The 22,029-nt window shown below is 48.5% G+C and overlaps 2 protein-coding genes across 7 annotated transcripts in view; one reads left to right on the forward strand and one right to left on the reverse strand.

Annotated features, from left to right (window-relative positions):
* On the forward strand, nt 1-17,251 carry ZSCAN21 (zinc finger and SCAN domain containing 21). 6 transcript variants are annotated; one of them, XM_065541700.1, is made up of 5 exons: nt 1-70; nt 1,946-2,127; nt 7,440-7,934; nt 8,227-8,419; nt 15,977-17,251. In XM_065541700.1, exons 3-5 carry the CDS (start codon nt 7,536-7,538, stop codon nt 16,804-16,806), a joined length of 1,422 nt encoding a protein of 473 aa, XP_065397772.1. In that variant the 5' UTR covers nt 1-70; nt 1,946-2,127; nt 7,440-7,535; the 3' UTR covers nt 16,807-17,251. The 6 variants fall into 6 exon arrangements, with proteins under 6 accessions (XP_065397772.1, XP_065397771.1, XP_045245440.1 ...); XM_065541699.1 differs by lacking the exon at nt 1,946-2,127 and adding an exon at nt 3,947-4,227; XM_045389505.2 differs by lacking the exon at nt 1,946-2,127 and having other exon boundaries at nt 1-1,069.
* Nucleotides 16,977-22,029, reverse strand: part of ZNF3 (zinc finger protein 3) — a 17,601-nt gene continuing 12,548 nt past the window's right edge. Inside the window, 2 exon segments of the mRNA XM_074034511.1 lie at nt 16,977-17,018; nt 17,020-17,102. Coding sequence (XP_073890612.1) covers nt 16,977-17,018; nt 17,020-17,102 — 125 coding nt within the window.

The following is a 22,029-nucleotide window of genomic DNA, read 5'->3' on the forward strand; positions in this document are numbered from 1 at the left end:
GCACTTCCGGCTGCGCGGTCCGGAGGTGCGCGGTGCGGTTTCCCGGTGTCCGGAGCGGCTCTGATTCACGGTGAGCCTGCTGGTCGCGGGTTAGCTAGGCGGACAACAAAGGGAGCGTTGGCTGAGTGGTTTGGGGAGGGAGAAGTGGATTTAGCAGCTGTGGCTTCCGAGGACCTCACCTAGACCGGTCCTAGCAGAGCTGTGGGGAGGAGCTCCCCGTCCCCGCCCAGCCCCAGCTGGTGGAGGCGCTGGCTCCCTGGAAAGCCTTTCTTCCACTTGGGGCTTTAACAAATGAAAGCTGGAAGAACAGATGTTCTGGAAGTTCTTTCGCGTTCCAGAATAGTTTTTTTGTGCGCTCCCCAAGCCAAGCAGTCTATCAGTCTAACCGTGGCTGCCTTTTTTCCCTTTCTGTGAACTGGAGGTCGGAACGCAAGGCTCATTGATGGGAATACGCCCAAGGGGTTGGAAACCTGTGGGAAGCCGAGCGTCATTAGAAGTCTTGGGTAGAATCCAGTCCAAGGAAAGAAATAGTCCCCTCGGGCTTTGTTCGGGCTAGAACGCACACACAGAATAGGGATCTGCTCAGATTTAGAAAAACATTCTTAAAGAACCATGTATAAATAAAGAGTATCAAGACAAAGTTGATTTGGGCTGGGCGCGGTGGCTCACGCCTGTAATCCCAGCACTTTGGGAGGCCGAGGCTGGCGGATCACTTGAGGTCAGGAGTTCGAGACCAGCCTGGCCAAACCCCGTCCCCACTAAAAATACAAAATTGGCTGTGTGTGGTGGCGCGCACCTGTAATTCCAGCTACTCGGGAGGCTAAGGCAGGAGAATCGCTTGAACCCAGTAGGCGGAGGTTGCAGTGAGCCGAGATCATGCCACTGCACTCCGGCCTGGGCGACAGAGCGACACTTGGTTCCCCCCCCCCCCCAAAAAAAAGGAAAGTTGATTTGGTGGGTGAGGTACTTGGAAACCCACGAAATCTAAGGAACAGTTGAGCTGTGGCAAGGAAAAGAGTTAAGAGGCAAGACAATTGTTTTCAAGTATTGGAAGGCTGCTATGGAGAAAGTGAGTATTGGTTTTGGACCAACCTAGGATTTTTGAAATGATGCAGAATATGATTCAGGTTAAAGAAGAACTCGTGTGGCCGGGCACGGTGACTCATGCCTGTAATCCCAGCACTTTGGGAGGCTGAGGCAGGCGGATCACCTGAGGTCGGGAGTTCGAGACCAGCCTGACCAACATGGAGAAACCCCGTCTACCAAAAATACAAAATTAGCCGGGCGTGGTGGCACATGCCTGTAATCCCAGCTATTAGGGAGGCTGAGGCAGGAGAATCGCTTGAACCTGGGAGGCAGAGGTTGCGGTGAGCCGAGATCGCGCCATTGCACTCCAGCCTGGGCAACAAGAGTGAAACTCCGTCTCAGAAAAAAAAAAGAAGAAGAACTTGTAACAATTTGTGGAATTCTGTGGCTCAAGAATTATCTAATTTGCCTGCCTAGGGATTTTCTTTGTTTTTGGTTTTGTTTTTTTTTTTGAGATGGAGCCTCGCTCTGTCTCCCAGGCTGGAGTGCAGTGGCGCCATCTCTGCTCACTGCAAGCTCCGCCTCCCGGGTTCACGCAGTTCTCCTCCCTCATCCCTCAGCCTCCCAAGTAGCTGGGACTACAGGCCCCTGCCACAACGCCCGGCTAATTTTTTGTATTTTTTAGTAGAGATGGGGTTTCACCACGTTAGCCAGGATGGTCTCGATCTCCTGACCTCGTGATCCACCCGCCTCAGCCTCCCAAAGTGCTGGGATTACAGGCGTGAGCCACCGTGCCCGGCCGCCTAGGGATTTTCAGGTACGGGCTGAGTGTGAAACATTTTAGCACAAGTTGTAAGTGCTGTTCTGTTTTTAGAATCTATGATAATTTGATTTTTTTTTACACCTCATCTTGTTACAGAATGGACTTGGGGCCCTTTCATAAGGGCATATAAGCTTTGGGAGATTGGCGTAAAGGAGGAGGGAAAATGGACACAGAACAAGGGCCTTCTGTTTATGATAGACCATGAAATTTTGCTTGATGGGCTTCTTGAGATAAACAGTCTAGATAGCTTTTAAAAAGTCACTGTGATTGTAGACAATGTGAGTTAGTAATGAAGCGTCTGATTTCTAGCCTCATGCTTTATTTTTTAAGAGACAAGGTATTCCTTTGTCACCCAGGCTGGAGCACAGTGTCACAACCCTGCAGCCCCGAACTCTTGAGCTCAAGTTATACCTCAGCCTGGGCAACAAAGCAAGACTTCGTTTCTACAAATAAATAAATAAATATTTTTAATTAGCCAGATGTGGTGACACACACCTGTAGTCCTGGGTACTTCGGAGGCTGAGGCAAGAGGATTGCTTGAGGCCAGGTGTTCAAGGCTGCAGTGAGCTATCATGGCACCACTACACTCCAACCTGGGCAACAAAGCAAGACCCTGCCTCTGTAATTTAAAAACAATAAAATAAAGACCCAGTGAAGTGGTTCACACCTGTAAACCCAGAACTTTGGGAGACCAAGGCAGGAAGATGGCTTGAGACCAGGAGTTCGAGGCGTCCATGAGCTGTGTTTGCACCACTGCACTCCAGTCTAGGCAACAGACCAAGACACTGTCTCTAAAAAAGAAATATTTTAAATTTTTAAAAAATGTGAAAGAGGAGTCAAGGGATGACCCCAGGTTTTTCGGTCTGAGTAAAAAGAACAATGAGAGTTGCCATTATCTGAGATGAGCAGCTTTGGAGGGAGAGATGGGAATTCGGTTTTGGACATGTTAAGCTTGAGATGTCTTACTGGACATCCAGGTGGTAATGGCAAGTGGATAGTTGGTTGTATGAGTCTGGAGGTCAGAAGGGATATCTAAGTTGGAGGTACAGTTTGGGCAGTTGTGAGTATATAATTGGTAATTACAACCATGCAACTAGTGAAATCACCAAGGAGAGAGTGCAGGAAGGAGGAAGGGCACCTGGCCCTCTACTCATTTGTAGTCTTTATGCGTTGTGCATTTGAGTTGTGTGCACCGCAAAACTGATGTGCCACTGGGTGTGGTAGCTCACACGTGTAATCCCAGCACTTTGGGAGACTGAGGTGGGCAGATCACTTGAGGTCAGGAGTTCAAGACCAGCCTGGTGAACATGGTGAAACCCCATCTCTACTAAAAATACAAAAATTAGCCGGGCGTGGTGGCACGCACCTGTAATCCCAGTTACTCAGCAGGCTGAGGCATGAGAATCGCTTGAACTCGGGAGGCAGAGGTTGCAGTGAGCTGAGATCATGCCACTGCACTCCAGCCTGGGTGACGGAGCAAGACTCCATCTCAAAAAAAAAATAAAACCACAAAATTGATGAGCCTAGAATAGATCGCTTAGCTAATGAGCTTACCCAGCCAACTGCCCAGCAGCAATGTCCAAGGAAACTTTTTTTTCTGTAATTTGCAGAGGCAGTCATGTGATCCAGTGGCATCTGTGAATTTGGATTCACCGAGTTTTCAGAGTGTATCCCACATGAATGCTACGTTACCACATGACGCTCCCTGTGTGATGCCAGCAGGTGCTGCATGACTCCCTGCTGACTTGCCATGTTTCACAGGCCAGATCACAGAAGCTGAACAGCCCAAACACCGGTTTCTTTCCTGGTCTTAGGGTGCCCTCCTCTGGATAGAGTATGAAATTTTCTAACAGTTATGTAAAGTTAATCTACCACTGAGGAGATCTCCTCTGTTGTCCAGATTGGAGTGTAGTGACACGATCTTGGCTCACTACAACCTCCACCTCACAGGTTCAAGTGATTCCCTGCCTCAGCCTCCCAAGTAGCTGGGATTACAGGTGCCCACCACCACTCCCAACTAATTTTTGTATTTTTAGTAGAGACAGTAACTTGTAATTTTATGGTAACTGTATTTTCTTCTTTTTTTCTTTTTTTGAGACGGAGTTTCACTCTTGTTGCCCAGGCTAGAATGCAATGATGCGATCTCGGCTCACAGCAACCTCTGCCTCCCAGGTTCAAGCGAATCTCCTGCGTCAGCCTGCCAATTAGCTGAGATTACAGGCATGAACCACCATGCCTGGCTAATTTTGTATTTTTAGGAGAGACGGGGTTTCTCCATGTTGGTCAGGCTGGTCTTGAACTCCCGACCTCAGGTGATCCGCCTGCCTCGGCCTCCCAAAGTGCTGGGATTACAGGCATGAGCCACCGCGCCCGGCCCGGTAACTATATTTTCTTAGGTTTAACATGTGGCCCTAAAGAACCAGAAACCGAAAGGAACCAATATTCCTACCCCACAGAGTCCCATCTTTAGTAAGGCTGTTTCTGGAGTTTATATGATGACCAAGGTACTATGCATGGCCCCAGTTCACCACGTTGGCCAGGCTAGTCTCAACTCCTGGCCTCAAGTGATCTGCTTGCCTTGGTCTCCGGAAGTGCTGGGATTAAGGCCGTTAGCCACCACACCTGGCCACTCCTTTTAAATATTCTAAAGAATGCTCTCCAGCGCAGCTACCTCATTATTTCTTGTTTATTTTAGCCTTTGGTGCTCGGGCCTTTGTTTTAGGAGGTGAGATGGCGTTGCACCTCCCCTGGCTCAATTTTTAAGTATTTCTAAATTTGGGCACTCCAGTGGTATATGCTGGCTACATACAGACTTATTTGACCAAAGAATCCTTTATTCAAGTTATTGGTTATAATACTTTTGTTGTTGTTTTTTGTTTTGTTTTGTTTTGTTTTTGAGACGGAGTCTCGCTCTGTTGCCCAGGCTGGAGTGCAGTGGCGCCATCTCAGCTCACTGCAACCTGTGCCTCCGGGGTTCACACTATTCTCATGTCTCAGCCTCCCGAGTAGCTGGGATCACAGGCGCCCGCCACTGCTCCCAGCTAATTTTTGTATTTTTAGTAGAGACGGGGTTTCACCATGTTGGTCAGGTTGGTCTTGAACTCCTGACTTCAGGTGATCCACCCGCCTCGGCCTCCCAAAGTGCTGGGATTACAGGCGTGAGTCACCACGCCCGGCCTTAGTTATAGTGCTTTTGAACACATTTTGGGAAATAATTCTGATGCATTTTTTTCCGTGCCTTACAGTTTCCCTTTTCATGCTTTGGGTTGCTTCCTGATGTCTTAATTCCACTGCTAAATACTCCACCAACAATGGTTTTTTTTATTTTAATTTTTTAATTTTTTAAAGACTAATCAAAGCCTTAATTTCATAAATATGAACCGTGTTTACAGAATGTTAGCACTAAAGTTAACACATCCGTGTTAGCCAGGATGGTCTCGATCTCCTGACCTCGTGATCCGCCTGCCTCAGCCTCCCAAAGTGCTGGGATTATAGGCGTGAGCCACCGTGCTGGGCTTTTTTTTTTTTTTTTGAGACGGAGTCTCGCTCTGTCACCCAGGCTGGAGTGCAGTGGTGCGATCTCCACTCACTGCAAGCTCTGCTGCCACCCGGGTTAATGCCATTCTCCTGCCTCAGCCTCCCTAGAAGCTGGGACTACAGGCGCCCGCCACCACACCCAGCTAATTTTTTTTGTATTTTCAGTAGAGACAGAGTTTCGCTGTGTTCGCCAGGATGGTCTCGATCTCCTGACTTCGTGATCCGCCCACCTTGGCCTCCCAAAGTGCTGGCATTACAGGCGTGAGCCACCGCGCCTGGCCTCAGCCGACTTTTAATATTTTTAAAGTGCTGTCAAGCCAGATCCATGGAGATTGTCATGTGTTTGAAATTAGCATAATTGGTTGTTTTGGGGTGGTTTGTTTGTTTTGTTTTTTTGTTCTTTGATTTTGATTTTGTTTTTGTTTTTTGAGGCAGGGTCTTGCTCTGTCACCCAGGCTGGAGTTCAATAGTGCAATCACAGCTGCAGGTCACTGCAGCCTCAACCTCCTGAGCTTAAGTGATCCTCCCACCTCAGCCTCCTGAGTAGCTGGGACCACAGGTTTGTGCCACCACACCTGGCTAATCTTTGTATTTTTTGTGGAGACGGGGTTTCACCATGTTGGCCAGGCTGGTCTCAAACTCCTGACCTCAAGTGATCCACCCGCCTCAGCCTCTCAAAGTTCTGGGATTACAGATGTGAGCCACTGCACCTGGCACTCGGTTTGTTTTGTTTTTATTTTTTGAGACAGAGTCTTGCTCTGTCACCCAGGCTGGAGTGCAGTGGCAAGATCTCGGCTCATTGCAACCTCTGCCTCTCATGTTCAAGCAATTCTCATACCTCAGCCTCCCAAATAGCTGGGATTACAGGTGTGTGCCACCATGCCTGGCCAATTTTTGTATTTAGTGGAGACAGGATTTCACCATGTTGGCCAGGGTGGTCTCGAGTCCAGGCCCGCCTCGGACTCCCAGAGTGCTGAGATTACAGGCATGAGCCACTGTGCCCGACCTCAGTTATTTTTAATGTACTAGTTAATTACACGCTTCGAGCATGACCCAGGTCATACTGACAGGCCCAGTCATTTGACTAGTGAGTTTTCCTTTTTTTTTTTTGAGACGGAGTTTCACTCTTGTTGCCCAGGCTAGAGTGCAGTGGCGCAATCTCCGCTCACTGCAAGCTCCGCTTCCAGGGTTCACGCATTCTCTTGCCTCAGCCTCCCGAGTAGCTGGGACCACAGGTGCCCACCACCACGCCTGGCTAATTTTTTGTATTTTTAGTAGAGATGGGGTTTCACCATGTTAGCCCGGATGGTGTTGATCTCTTGACTTCATGATCCCCCTGCCTCGGCCTCCCGAAGTGCTGGGATTACAGGGGTGAGCCACCGTGCCTGGCCTTGACTAGTGAATTTTCATTGCTCAAGCTGAATGTCTTAGGTTTAAACAGATGGCATCTAGCCAGTAGATAGCTTGATAAAATCCCAGAAACTATAATATCTATAATGGTGAAATTCTGAACTAGTTTTGGAGCAAAGTTAATTTTAAAATTGTGCCACATTGCACTTTTTAGGAGAGTGGAGACCACTGAAATCAAAGTAGGATATCCTGAACTAATTGCAGAAAGACTTTTTTTTAGAGATGGAATCTCACTCTGTTGCCCAGGCTGGAATGCAGTGGCACGATCTCTGCTCACTGCAAACTCCGCTACCAGGGTTCAAGCAATTCTCCTGTCTCAGCCTCCCAAGTAGCTGGGATTACAGGCGTCCACCACCATGCCTGGCTAATTTTGTATTTTTAGTAGAGACAGGGTTTCACCATGTTGGCCAGGCTGGTCTCAAACACCTGACCTCAGGTGATCCACCCGCCTCGGCCTCCCAGAGTGCTAGAATTATAGGCATGAGCCACTGTACCCAGCTCATTCCAGAAAGATTTTGAGCAGTTGTTTTTATATGGTAGTTTTATGGTGGACATAATTTCCACAATTTATTGTGCTAAAGGTATGGCTGTAAAGACCCAAAAACACTTCAGTTTGATTATTTTATGGTAACTATTTTCTTAGGTTTAACGTGTGACCCTAAAGAACTGGAAACCCAAAGGAACCAATATTCCTGCCCCACAGAGTCCCATCTTTAGTGAGGCTGTTTCTGGAGTTTATATGATGACCAAGGTACTAGGCATGGCCCCAGTTCTGGGCCCTAGGCCTCCACAGGAGCAGGTGGGGCCTCTGATGGTAAAAGTCGAGGAGAAAGAAGAGAAAGGCAAGTGCCTTCCTAGCCTGGAGATGTTCCGCCAGCGGTTCAGGCAGTTTGGGTACCATGACACCCCCGGGCCCCGAGAGGCCCTGAGCCAGCTCCGGGTGCTCTGCTGTGAGTGGCTGAGGCCCGAGATCCACACCAAGGAGCAGATTCTGGAGCTACTGGTGCTGGAGCAGTTCCTGACCATCCTGCCCCAGGAGCTCCAGGCGTGGGTGCAGGAACACTGCCCGGAGAGCGCTGAAGAGGCTGTCACTCTCCTCGAAGATCTGGAGCGGGAACTGGATGAGCCAGGACACCAGGTAGGCGGGAAGACCTTTGTTATTCTAGGAGATTGGGAGCCAAACATTCTAGGCAGGAACAAGGGTTTGTCCATACAGTAAGCTTCGCTGAATGGAAATTTCTACTGAATTAGACCTTGTTTCCTCCTATATTTCTCTGTCATCCAAAACTAACTTTTAGCCTTGGGAATGGAACAGGATGGGTGTTTTCCTTTTCTCTTTCCTAGAGGTTCTGTATAGCTCTCCTGGGATTTTCATTCTTGTTCTTAAAAGTGAGCCATGCACAAACCCAGCCATTCCTAATTGTCTTTAGGTCTCAACTCCTCCAAATGAACAGAAGCCGGTATGGGAGAAGATATCCTCCTCGGGAACCGCAAAGGAATCCCCGAGCAGCGTGCAGCCACAGCCCTTGGAGACCAGTCACAAATACGAGTCTTGGGGGCCCCTGTACATCCAAGAGACTGGTGAGGAGCAGGAGTTCACTCAAGATCCGAGAAAGACCCGAGGTGAGGACCAGCCGTTAGACTCCTGTTCAGTGCCCCGGGCCTCTGTGGTTGGAGAAGCAGAATAATTTGTAATTCTTTGTTGTGAGGTGATTTCATAGATTGACTTGATTGGTTGGGCTGACTGGGTGGACATAGTCCCCTTTCCTCCCCCAAGTAAGCCTGTCTTCACCTGGGCCCTAGCATGGGGATGGGTCACTCTTAAAGGATCAGTTTCTCTTTGAAGTTTCGGTATTACAAATAATTTTTTTTTAAAGGGTCGATTGAAGTGAGTTTAATAAAGAAACTGTTAACAGAGGTGTAGACAGTTCGAATGAACCAGTAAGGAATAGTGTTGCACCCGACAACAGTGAAAAGCTGTTACTCCCTGTGAGCCTAAAGGGACGGGCAGAGGCGGGGCCTTGTTACCAGAACCAGGTAAGACCTATAGTCTTGGAGGAGGGGGTCACTCGATAGAAGTTGTGGCTGCAGGCCCTGCCGTGGGGTGAGGAGAAAACGGAATAAATACCCCAACTGCACCCTCCTCCTGCCCTTAAATCTCCTGCTTTTGTTCCCCAATGGCAAACCCAGTTGGCAGCCAGAGGGCAGGAAAGACAAGACAGTGTGGCCCTTAGGGTCAGCTTACTGGGGCACAGGCGGGGGCAGAGAATGGATCTGGGAAGGGCAAATGGAAAATAATTGGCAGCCTCCTTTCTGAAGCTATGGAAAGAGATGGGGCGTTTTTCACACGTCAAAGATACATTAGGTGACTACTCCTGAGCTCAAATCTCCATATATTATGGTTTATAGAATAATCTCAGGCCATAAATGGTCATCCCCTGTCGGGGTGTTTTTGTGTGTTTTTCTGAGACAGGGATTCCATCTGTCACCCAGGCTGGACGGCAGCCTCAATCTCTGGGGCTCAAGTGATCCTCCCGCCTCAGCCTCCCAAGTAGCTGGGACCACCGTGTCTGGCTAACTTTATATTTTTTTTTTGTAGAGACAGGGTCTCACTATGTTGCCCAGGCTGGCCCTATGTTATTTTGTTATTTTATGGTTTCTACTCTTAAGTACCTTCATTTACCTGAAGGATTAGAACTAAATTTTTGAAACAAGAGTTAATGTTTAATTATATGTTTGCAAAAATATGGCATGTTATTCCAAATCCTAATAGTTTCAAACCAGGACTTTGCTTACGTGTTGGTGGTGTAGGCCACTATTTTTGTGTGTGGTGTGATTTCATGACAAGAGTCCATGGCCCTCAGAAATCTCCCTCCATGCTTGCTGTGTCTGAAACATGAAACTCCCTCGTGGAAATAGAGTTTTGAGCCGAGTTAAAAATCACATTTTCTAGGAAAAGTAAAAAATTAATCTCTTTTTTTTTTTTTTTTTTTTTTGAGACGGAGTCTCGCTTTGTCGCTCAGGCTGGAGTGCAGTGGCCGGATCTCAGCTCACTGCAAGCTCCGCCTCCCGGGTTTACGCCATTCTTCTGCCTCAGCCTCCCGAGTAGCTGGGACTACAGGCGCCCACCACCTCGCCCGGCTAGTTTTTTGTATTTTTAGTAGAGACGGGGTTTCACCATATTAGCCAGGATGGTCTCGATCTCCTGACCTCGTGATCCGCCCGTCTCGGCCTCCCAAAGTGCTGGGATTACAGGCTTGAGCCACCGAAAAATTAAACTCTTAACTAAATTCTTCACAGTTTATGGTGAACACAGTAGACCTCTCCAGGCAATTGGGGTCTCCCCAGAGTTGCCACAGTAATTAGAGATAAAAATAGCCAGAGACCTATCTGGTCAGTTTTATTTTCCATATCTCTTGGTGTAGCCCCTTGGCAGTATTACACAAAGAAGAGGGTGGAGTGGAAGGATTATCAGAGCCAGGAACAGGCTTGGGTTTTAGTACCCAGATGGGACAGAAGACAAAGCTGCTGGGCCCTCCTAAGGAAAGGGAAGTTGACTCTGAAAGCTTTAGAAAGCATAAAGTCTTTATTCTTTTTTTTTGAGATGGAGTCTGCCTCTGTCTCCAGGCTGGAGTGCAGTGATGCAATCTCAGCTCAGTGCAACCTCTGCCTCCCAGGTTCAAGAGATTCTTCTGCCTCAGCCTCCCAAGTAGCTGGAACTACAGGCACGTACCACCACGTGCCCAGCTCTTTTTTTTTTTTTTTTTTTTTGAGACGGAGTCTCGCTCTGTCGCCCAGGCTGGAGTGCAGTGGCCGGATCTCAGCTCACTGCAAGCTCCGCCGCCCGGGTTCACGCCATTCTTCTGCCTCAGCCTCCCAAGTAGCTGGGACTACAGGCGCCTGCCACCTCGCCCGGCTAGTTTTTTGTATTTATTAGTAGAGACGGGGTTTCACCGTGTTAGCCAGTATGGTCTCGATCTCCTGACCTTGTGATCCGCCCGTCTCGGCCTCCCAAAGTGCTGGGATTACAGGCTTGAGCCACCGCGCCCAGTCTTTTTTTTTTTTTTTTTAAACAGAGTTTCGCTCTTGTTGCCCAGGCTGGAATACGGTGGCGCCATCTTGGCCCACTGGAACCTCCACCTTCTGGTTTCAAGTGATTCTCCTGCCTCAGCCTCCTGAGTAGCTGGGATTACAGGCGCCCGCCACCATGCTCAGCGAATTTTTGTATTTTTAGTAGAGATGGGTTTCACATTGGCCAGACTGGTCTCGAACTCCTGACCTCATGATCCGCTCTTCTCGGTCTCCCAAAGTGCTGGGATTACAGGCATGAGCTACCGCGCCCAACCAAGAAATTGTTAATAAAAACACAAACAGGCACCTTTGATAAAAACAAAATAGAATTTCTAAAAGTGAAAACTGTAGTCATTGAAATTAAGAATGCAGTGGCTGTTTTAAATAATCAAGGACATGATTAGCAAACAGAGGTAGATGTGAGGAAGTCATCTGAAATACTGCTTAGAAAGATGAAGGTGGCAGGCATTGGACATCAGTATGGGATCAGATGAGGATGTCCAGCGTATGTTTAATAGCTGTTCCAGAGGAGGAGGACAGAGTTGGAGAGGACAGACATGGTGGCTCACACCAGTCATCCCAGCACTTTGGAAGGCCTAGGCTGGCAGATCTCTTGGAGCCAGGAGTTCAAGACCAGACTGGCCAACATAGTGAAACCCTGCCTCTACTAAAAATAAAAAAATTAGCCGGGCGCGGTGGCTCAAGCCTGTAATCCCAGCACTTTGGGAGGCTGAGACGGGCGGATCACAAGGTCAGGAGATCGAGACCATCCTGGCTAACACGGTGAAACCCCGTCTCTACTAAAAAATACAAAAAACGGCCGGGCGCGGTGGCTCAAGCCTGTAATCCCAGCACTTTGGGAGGCCGAGACGGGCGGATCACGAGGTCAGGAGATCGAGACCATCCTGGCTGACACTGTGAAACCCCGTCTCTACTAAAAACTACAAAAAAAAAAAACAAAAAACTAGCCGGGCGAGGTGGCGGGCGCCTGTAGTCCCAGCTACTCGGGAGGCTGAGGCAGGAGAATGGCGTGAACCCGGGAGGCGGAGCTTGCAGTGAGCTGAGATCCGGCCACTGCACTCCAGCCTGGGTGGCAGAGCGAGACTCCGTCTCAAAAAAAAAAAAAAAAAAAATACAAAAAACTAGCCGGGCGAGGTGGCGGGCGCCTGTGATCCCAGCTACTCCGGAGGCTGAGGCAGGAGAATGGCGTAAACCCGGGAGGCGGAGCTTGCAGTGAGCTGAGATCCGGCCACTGCACTCCAGCCTGGGCGACAGAGCCAGACTCAGTCTCAAAAAAATAAAAATAAAAATAAAAAATAAAAAAATTGGGCATGATGGCACTTGCCTGGAATCCCAGCTATTCAGGAGGCTGAGACATGAGAATCACTTAAACCTGGGAGGCAGAGGTTGCAGTGAGCGGAGATCATGCCACTGCATTCCAGCCTGGGCAACAGAGCTAGACCCTGTCTCAAAAAAAAAAAAAAAGAGTCAGGAAGAGAGACTAGTGACCAAGAGAAAATGCTAAGTTGTCCAGAGTGATGAAATATATAAATCCTAAGATTCAGGAAACAATCCCAAGTAAGATAAATAAAATATAGATAATGAGTAAAACTGCAGAATGTCTAAATTTATAGAATGTCTTAAAAGTAGGCTGGGCGCAGTGGCTCACGCCTGTAATCCCAACACTTTGGGAGACCGAGGTGGGCGGATCACGAGGTCAGGAGATCAAGATCATCCTGGCCAACATGATGAAACCCCGTCTCTACTAAAAATACAAAAATTAGCTGGTCATGGTGGCATGCACCAGTAGTCCCAGCTACTCGGGAGGCTGAGGCAGGAGAATCACTTGAAGCCAGGAGGCGGAGGTTGCAGTGAGCCGAGATCGCGCCATTGCACTCCAGCCTGGTGACAGAGCGAGGCTCCATCTCAAAAAAAAAAAAAAAAAAAATAACCCAGACTGGCTGGACATGGTGGCTCACACCTGTAATCCCAACACTTTCGGAGACTGATGCAGGAGGATCACCTGAGGTCAGGAGTTCGAGACCAGCCTGGCCAACATAGAGAAACCCCATATCAGCTGGGCATGGTGGCACGCACCTGTAGTCCCAGCTACTCCGGAGGCTGAGGCGGGGGGAATTGCTTGAACCTGGGAGGCGGAGGTTGCAGTAAGTCAAGATCGCGTCACTGCACTCTGGCCTGGTGCAACAGAGTAAGACCCCATCAAAAAGAAAAAGAAAGAAAAACATCCCTACTAAAAATACAAAAATTAGTTGAGCGTGTTGGCGCACGCCTGTAGTCCCAGCTACTTGGGAGGCTGAGGCAGGAAAATCACCTGAACCCAGGAGGTAGAGGTTGTGGTGGAGGCAGTGACCCAAGATTGCGCCACTGCACTTCAGCCTGGGCGACAGAGTGAGACCCCGTCTCAAAAGTAACCAAGACATAAAAGACAGATTACCACCTCAAAGGAATGCTGATTAGACTAATTGCAAACTACCCAGCAGTAACAGTGCAGCCTGGAAGACAATGACATAAATAGTCCTGGTAAATTCTTTTTTAATTTTTGCCTCATTCAGCTGTTTTTTAAAATGTTAACTTTTGGCTGGGCATGGTGGCTCACACCTGTAATCCCTGCACTTTGGGAGGCCAAGGCAGATGGATCACTTGAGGCCAGGAGTTCGATGCCAGCCTGAGCAACATGGTAAAACCCCATCTGTACAAAAAATACAAAAATTAGCCAGGTGTGGTGACTAGTGCCTGGGGTCCCAGCTACTTGGGAGGCTGAGGCAGGAGGATCATTTGAGCCTGGGAGGTGGAGGTTGCAGTGAGCTAAGATCATGCCACTGTACTCCCACCTGGGCAACAGAGCCAGACCCTGTCTCAAAACAAAACAAAAATAAAGTTTTATGAAGTTACTTCTTTCCCACACATGTAGTCCATGGCTGTGCAGTGACTCGAAGAGAAGTCTGCGTGTAGGCAAGCGATTGCTAATTATGGAGAGTGAAAAGGACTTTAGCTGCTGAAGCTCTGACCCCCAGCAGATGGGGAGGAGAGAGTGAGCCTGGAAGCAGCTGATAGTCACTGTCAGCAAAGGAAGGAGACAGACAGCTGGGCAGAGAGAGAGAAGCTGTCAGGGCAGTTCCTAGGGAAGGGGAAAGGGCTTTGGAGGAAGGTAGCTTGCTGACAGGCTTCCGTACCCTCAGAGGACTAACAGTTCTCAAAGGGGGCCCATTTTTCAGAGGGAATTTCTCTTACTCCCCTTTTCCCTGATGTGGATGACCAGGTGGACTTTGAAGAGGTGTGACTGCCTGGTGAGGCGTTCTAAAAAGATAAACTGGTTCCATCTGGTTTCAACAGTGAGTGTCACTTTATAACTAAATTACAAGACGTAGCCAGTGTGAGTGAAATGATGAGGTTAAGCCCTCCTGGAGATCACGCACTTTCGTTCCGATTGATACGGATCTGGGGCTGGAATGATTGTAAATGGTCAGAATGTCCTGATTGCTTTTATGTTCAATTGCTGTGGGAACATGGGTTTTTGTGAGTTTGCCACTCAGCCTCTTCCTTAATTGTCCTTGTCATTTTCCTTACCTCTGGCCCTGCAGCAATCAATTTTTTTTAATCAAAAAAAAAATTTTTTTTTTTTTAATTAAAAAAGGCCGAGCGTGGTGGCTCATGCCTGTAATTCCAACACTTTGGGAGGCCGAGGCGGGTGGATCACCTGAGGTCAGGAGTTCTAGACCAGCCTGACTATGGTCTAGAACATGGAGAAACCCTGTCTCTACTAAAAATACAAAATAAGCCAGGCGTGGTGGCACATGCCTATACTCCCAGCTAGTCAGGAGGCTGAGGCAGGAGAGTCGCTTGAACCTGGGAGGTGGAGGTTGTGGTGAGCCAATATTGCACCATTGCACTCCAACCTAGACAACAGGAGCAAAACTCCGTCTCAAAAAAAAACAAAAAAAAAAGCTGGGTGCGGTGGCTTACGTCTGTAATCCAGCAGGTGGATCACCTGATGTCAGGAGTTTGACACCAGCCTGGCCAACATGGTGAACCCCATCTCTGTTAAAAATACAAAAATTAGCTGGGCTAATTTTTGGTGCTAGGTGCTTCTGGTCCCAGCTATTCAGGAGGCTGAGTCAGGAGAATCACTTGAACCCAGGCGCGGAGGCTGCGGTGAGCCAACATAACACCACTGCACTCCAGCCTGGGCAACAGAAATAAATAAGTATTTTTTAAAAGATAGGGTCTCACTTTGTTGCCCAGGCTGGCACAATCATGGCTCACTGCCGCCTTGACCCACTGCAACCTTGACTTTCCAGGCTTAAGTGATCTCACCTTAGTATCCCAAGTAGCTGGAACCACAGGGGCACACCATGCCTGCCTAATTTTTTTATTTTTACTTTTTGTGGAAATAGGGTCTCCTTATGTTGCCCCAGCTGGTCTTGAACTCCCAGATTCAAACCATCCTCCCACCTCAGCTCCCAAAGTGCTGGGATTACAGGCGTAAGCTCCTGTGCCCGGCTACCACTTTCCTATGTCCTGCATTTTGCCTTCTGTATGTGAAGTTGTTTTTCTGGCAGAAAAAGCCATGTTCTCTTCACATCCTAATGCTTCGGGTGGGGGCTTGTGTGAAAGTGTGGTATGGAGGCCGGGCCTGGTGGCTGACGCCTGTAATCCCAGCACTTTGGGAGGCTGAGGTGGGCGGATCACAAGGTCAGGAGATCAAGACCATCCTGGCCAACATGTCGAAACCCCATCTATACTAAAAAAAAAGTACAAAAAATGGTGTGGTGGCATGTGCCTGTAATTCCAGCTACTCTGGAGGCTGAGGCAGGAGAATCGCTTGAATCAGGGAGTTGGAGATTGCAGTGAGCCGAGGTCGCCTGCATTCCCGCCTGCTGACAGTGAGACTCCGTCTCAAATAAAGAAGTGCAGCATTGTAAACTAGATTGCATGCTGATTTACTTGTATCTGTGCGCTATCATGAGCTCTATTTAGTCACCCTTCAGTATCTGTCAGTCTCACCTGATGGTTCTATTTCTCTGGTAAACAGTTTCTTCCTCAGAACAAGAAACAACTGAAGTATCCTTAATCTGCTTATTGTTTCAGATTGCAGATTGAGTACCCAGCATGAGGAATCAGCAGATGAGCAGAAAGGTTCTGAAGCAGATGGGCTCAAAGGGGATATAATTTCTGTGATTATCGCCAATAAACCTGAGGCCAGGTTAGAGAGGCAGTGCGTAAAACTTGAAAATGAAAAAGGAGCAAAACCCCCTCTTCAAGAGTCAGGCTCCAAGAAAGGTAGAGAATCAGTTCCTACTAAACCTACCCCAGGAGAGAGACGTTATATATGTGCTGAGTGTGGCAAAGCCTTTAGTAATAGCTCAAATCTCACCAAACACCGGAGAACACACACTGGGGAGAAACCTTACGTGTGCACCAAGTGTGGGAAAGCTTTCAGCCACAGCTCAAACCTCACCCTCCACTACAGAACACACTTGGTGGACCGGCCCTACGACTGTAAGTGTGGAAAAGCCTTTGGGCAGAGCTCAGACCTTCTTAAACATCAGAGAATGCACACCGAGGAGGCGCCGTATCAGTGCAAAGATTGTGGCAAGGCTTTCAGTGGGAAAGGCAGCCTCATTCGTCACTATCGGATCCACACTGGGGAGAAGCCTTATCAGTGTAACGAATGTGGGAAGAGCTTCAGTCAGCACGCGGGCCTCAGCTCCCACCAGAGACTTCACACCGGAGAGAAGCCATATAAGTGTAAGGAGTGTGGGAAAGCCTTCAACCACAGCTCCAACTTCAATAAACACCACAGAATCCACACTGGGGAAAAGCCCTACTGGTGTCATCACTGTGGAAAGACCTTCTGTAGCAAGTCCAATCTTTCCAAACATCAGCGAGTCCACACTGGAGAGGGAGAAGCACTGTAACTGCCACGTGCGCTCGTGTTGTCGTGGTTGTTTTAAACTTTAGCATCTGAACACCAGGAAGAAGTCTTGTCGTTGCAGCAGCATTGATTCCAGTGATAGAGTTTGTGTCACTCAACATCGGGATGCCTGAGGAGTGAGAGCTCCACAGCAACACGACAGGCAGGAGGTCCTCAGAAGGTGTCGGGAGGTTCCACACTCGCCAGTTCACTGGAGCCAGAGTCCCTTCCCCACACTTAGGGTCCCAGTAAACCATGCCAGCATTACCTTTTGCATAGTTAAACTGATGTGTATCCAGTCTAGTTAAGGAAGAAACATTAAGACTTTAATTTTTAACATATATTCAAGAATTTTAATTTGTAAAGAATTGAGCCACATTGAACACAATTGAATGAGATTCAGAATAAACTTATAACATCTTGTAATGCCTCAGGACTGTTATAACAAATGATGTGTTGGTTATTGAATACTTACAGATGGAGAAAACTATTCCTACTGGTTTCGCTTTTAGAAAATTTGGATTTGGGGTCAGGCACAGTGACTCATGCCTGTAATCCCAGCACTTTGGAAGGCTGAGGCGGTCGGATCACCTGAGGTCAGGAGTTCGAGACCAGCCTGGCCAAAATGGCAAAACACTGTCTCTACTAAAGATACAATTAGCTGGGCATGATGGCAGGTGCCTGTAGTCCAAGCTACTTGGGAGGCTGAGGTGGGAGAGTCGCTCGAACCCGGGAGGCAGAGGTCGCAGTGAGCCGACATTGCGCCACTGCACTCCAGCCTGGGTGACAGAGCGAGACTCCGTCTCAAAAAAAAAAGTAAAGTGAATGCTTTCACTAGATAATAACTGCATACCAAGAGCCAGGGGCCATGTTGAACCGTCCCAGCACAGCTGTTGTGGATGGGTTTGTGGCAGACAACCATTAACGGCCACAACTCATCTGTTTTTTACAGAAGCCATACAGAAGGAGTGTCTTTTGCATCTTTGAGGGCAGTAATAATCACTTCAGTTCCATTCAGGGTGTGGTATTCTTTTTTTTTTTGAGATGGAGTTTTGCTCTTGTCCAGGCTGGAGTGCAATGGCGTGATCTTGGCTCACCGCAACCTCTGCCTCCTGGGTTCAAGCGATTCTCCTGCCTCAGCCTTCCTAGTAGCTGGGATTACAGGCATGTGCCACCATGCCCAGCTAATTTTGTATTTTTAGTAGAGACGAGGTTTCTCCATGTTGGTCAGGCTGGTCTCGAACTCCCGACCTCAGCTGATCCACTTGCCTCAGCCTCTGAGTGCTGGGATTACAGGCGTGAGCCACCGCGCCTGGCCAGGGTGTGGTACTTCTTTCTTGCCACTTTGATTGGCTGGGGAAGGGCAGGGTGTGCAGGAGTTTCCACTTGACCCTTTTTCCTATGACCTACCTGTGCTACAGGTTAAGTAACCAATGTGCTGGGCATCTATCCCCCTGCTAAACATACCCCAATTATTTTCTCAGGGACATGGCCATAGGGTGAGTCTGTCCCCACTGGGCCCACTGAGATGGATTTGGGCCAGGACTCCATTTATCAGCTGACCTCTGTCTGGAGGGCAATGGTAAGTTTTAGATTTGTGTCATCTTAGATCCTATATCAAAAAGCCTCAAAAGGCCTGGGCATTCTGTTTTCCTAATACATTAGTGAACAGCCACAGGTCCTTTGGAGAAATATTTATTGTATATTCTTGTGGTACAGTTGGAAGGTCTTCAAAAAAACCCAAACTCCCCTTGAGTTGATGGATTCCAAATCTCAGAACTGGCTCAGATCTGGAAAGTAGCGGAAGGATTGCAATTTCCCATTGTTAACAGCTGGTATCAGCCTTCTCATCCACTCTTGGGATTTTTTTGCTTATACAAATCAAAGCCTCACCCTGTTGGCTGAAAGTTTTTGCTAAGAACACCAAGGGTTATTAGTCAATGCCACAGATTCCTGTGGGTCAAGACACCCTAGTGGGCCAGGAGTGGCTCCTGCCTGTAATCCGAGCACTTTGGGAGGCTGATGCAGAAGGATTGTTTGAGCCCGGGAGTTCGAGACCAGCCTGGGCAACATAGTGAGATCCCATCTCTATTGTTTTTTTTAAATTCATATTTAAACAAAAATAAGGCCGGGTGTGGTGGCTTACGCCTCTAATCCCAGCACTTTGGGAGGCCAAGGCAGGCAGATGACGAGGTCAGGAGATCGAGACCATCCTGGCTCAGTGAAACCCCGTCTCTACTAAAAATACAAAAAAAAAAAAAAAAGAAAAATTAGCCAGGCGTGGTGGTGGGTGCCTGTAGTCTCAGCTACTCAGGAGGCTGAGGCAGGAGAATGGCATGAACCTGCGAGGTGGAGCTTGCAGTGAGCCGAGATCGCACCGCTGCACTCCAGCCTGGGTGACAGAGCAAGACTCCGTCTCAAAAAATAAATAAAAACAGGCCGGGTGTGGTGGCTCACACCTGTAATCCCAGCACTTTGGGAGGCTGAGGCAGGTGGATCACCTGAAGTCAGGAGTTCAAGACCAGCCTGGCCAACATGGTGAAACCTTGTCTCTACTAAAAATACAAAAAATCAGCCGGGCGTGGTGGCGGGTGCCTGTAGTCCCATCTTCTTGGGAGGCTGAGGCAGGAGAATAGCATGAACCCAGGAGGCGGAGCTTGCGGTGAGCTGAGATTGTGCCACTACACTCCAGCCTGGACGACAGAGCAAGACTCTGTCTCAAAAAGAAAAAAAAAATACAAAAATTAGCCGGGTGTGGTGGCATGCGCCTGTAGTCCCAGCTACTCAGGAGGCTGAGGCAGGAAAATTGCTTGAACCCGGGAGGCAGAGGTTGCAGTGAGCCGAGACTGCGCCATTGCACTCCAGCCTGGGTGACAAAGCGAAACTCCATCTCAAAAAAAAATCGCCGGGCGCGGTGGCTCACACCTGTAATCCCAGCACTTTGGGAGGCTGAGGCGGGCGGATCACAAGGTCAGGAGATCGAGACCACGGTGAAACCCCATCTCTACTAAAAACACAAAAAATTAGCCGGGCGTGGTGGCGGCTCCTGTAGTCCCAGCTACTCGGGAGGCTGAGGCAGGAGAATGGCATGAACCCGGGAGGCGGAGCTTGCAGTGAGCCGAGATCGCGCCACTGCACTCCGGCCTGGGCGACAGAGTGAGACTCCGTCTCAAAAAAAAAAAAAAAAAAAAAAAAAAAAAAATCACCCTAGTTGCCACTCTGGCCTTGTTGCCCATCATGGTAATTGCGTCCACTTTACCTGTGAGAGCTCAGTGCCACTGCCTGGCCTCTGCTGACCAGTCATCCTATTAACAACAGGGAACTCTGTTCTGTGGCAGAATCTCCTACTGTTAACCCTGCTGAGGCAGCTGTCACTGAACAATCCCGGTGTTGCCCTCAGTTCATCCTTTATTGTCTGAGTGAACGGGAAGCTATTTAGGCCCTCTGAGATAACATAGGTGTTTGGTTCTCAGGACTCATGTAAGAAATTCATTTTAACACACACTGAGTCTGCTGACACCCTTTCTCTGCTCATCATTTCATCAACTCTACTTCATTTACTGTAGGCCATCATTCCTCACCAAGTATTGGATTGTGTTTTTTTTTTCTTTTCATAGACGGAGTCTCATTATATTGCCTAGCCTAGTTCTGAACTCCTGGGCTCAAGCAGTCCTCCCATCTCAGCTTCTTGAGTAGCTGAAACTACAGATGTGTGCCACCACGCCCAGCTAATTTTTTTTTGTAGAGACTGGGTCTCACTGTGTTGCCAGGGTGGTCTGGAACTCCTGAATTCAAGCAGTTCTCCTACCTCAGCCTCCCAGAGTGTTGACACTACAGGCGTGAGCCACTGCACCCAGCTGATGATTTAATACATGAAAACCACTTGGAAAAGAGCCAGGCAATGCTGACACAGAGTATATGCCATGTATCAGCTGCTGCTACCATCACTTGCAAATCCCATCTCCTCTATAACCTCAACTCTGAAAACCTCTGAAAACAGTATCTTTCCACTCCAGCTTTACTGAACCTGCCCAGGGCTTGATGCTGGTTAGATGGAGAAGGATGAGGAGTATAATCAAAGAAAACTTACAAAATTTTGACCCTGACAGGTTTACAGAAATTTTAAGAGAGGGCAATAAATGGGAAAGTGAGATCTGGTTTGAAACATACTATGAAACTGTAGAAAGTCCAGTAGTAACTGCTCTGCAGTCCACTGGAGACCCACGACTGAGGCTTGGGAGAGCCATCAGGACAACATGGGCAGATTTTTTTTTCTTCTTTGAGACAGAGTCTCGCTCTGTTGCCCAGGCTGGAGTGCAGTGGCCTGATCTCAGCTCCCTGCAGCCTCCACCTCCTGGGTTCAAGTGATTCTCCTGCCTCAGCATCCCGAGTAGCTGGGATTACAGGCACATGCCACCAAGCCTGGCTAATTTTTGTATTTTTAGTAGAGACGGTTTCACCATGTTGGCCAGGCTGGTCTCGAACTCCTGACCTCATGATCCACCCACCTTGGTCTCCCAAAGTGCTGGGATTACAGCCTTGAGAACACAGGCAGATTTAAAACTTACTTGCATAGGCTGGGCGTAGTGGCACATGCCTGTAATCCCAGCACTTTGGGAGGCTGAGGCAGGCAGATCATGAGGTCAGGAGTTTGCAGCCTCAAACTCCTGACCTTGTGACCTGCCCACCTTAGCCTCCCAAAGTGCTAGGATTACAAGTGTGAGCCACGGCACCCAGCCCTAATTTTTTAAAAATTTTGTTGTAGAGATAGGGTCTTGCCACATTGCCTAGGCTGGTCTGAGGAGATTCTACTGCCTTGGCCTCCCAAAGTATTGGGATTATAAGCATGAGCCACTGCACCTAGCCTATAAAGAAATTTTAGTGTTGGGCACAGTGGCTCACGCCTATAATCCCAGCACTTTGGGAGGCTGAGGCTGGCAGATTGCTAGAGCTCAGTTTAAGACCAGCCTGGGCAACATGGTGAAACCCCGTCTCTACTAAAAATACAAAAATTAGCTGGGGCATGGTGGCGCACACCTGTAGTCCCAGCTACTCTGGAGACTGAGGCACAAGAATTGCTTGAACCTGGGAGGCAGAGGCAGCAGTGAGCCAAGATGGCGCCACTGCATTCTAGCCTGGGCAACAGAGCGAGACACTGCCTCAAACAAAAAAAGAAAAATTTAAGTCAACTTTCAGATTCCATTTATAGTCACCAACATGTCTTTTT

Source organism: Macaca fascicularis, chromosome 3, assembly GCF_037993035.2.
Source record: "Macaca fascicularis isolate 582-1 chromosome 3, T2T-MFA8v1.1".
NCBI classification, from domain to species: Eukaryota; Metazoa; Chordata; class Mammalia; order Primates; family Cercopithecidae; genus Macaca; species Macaca fascicularis.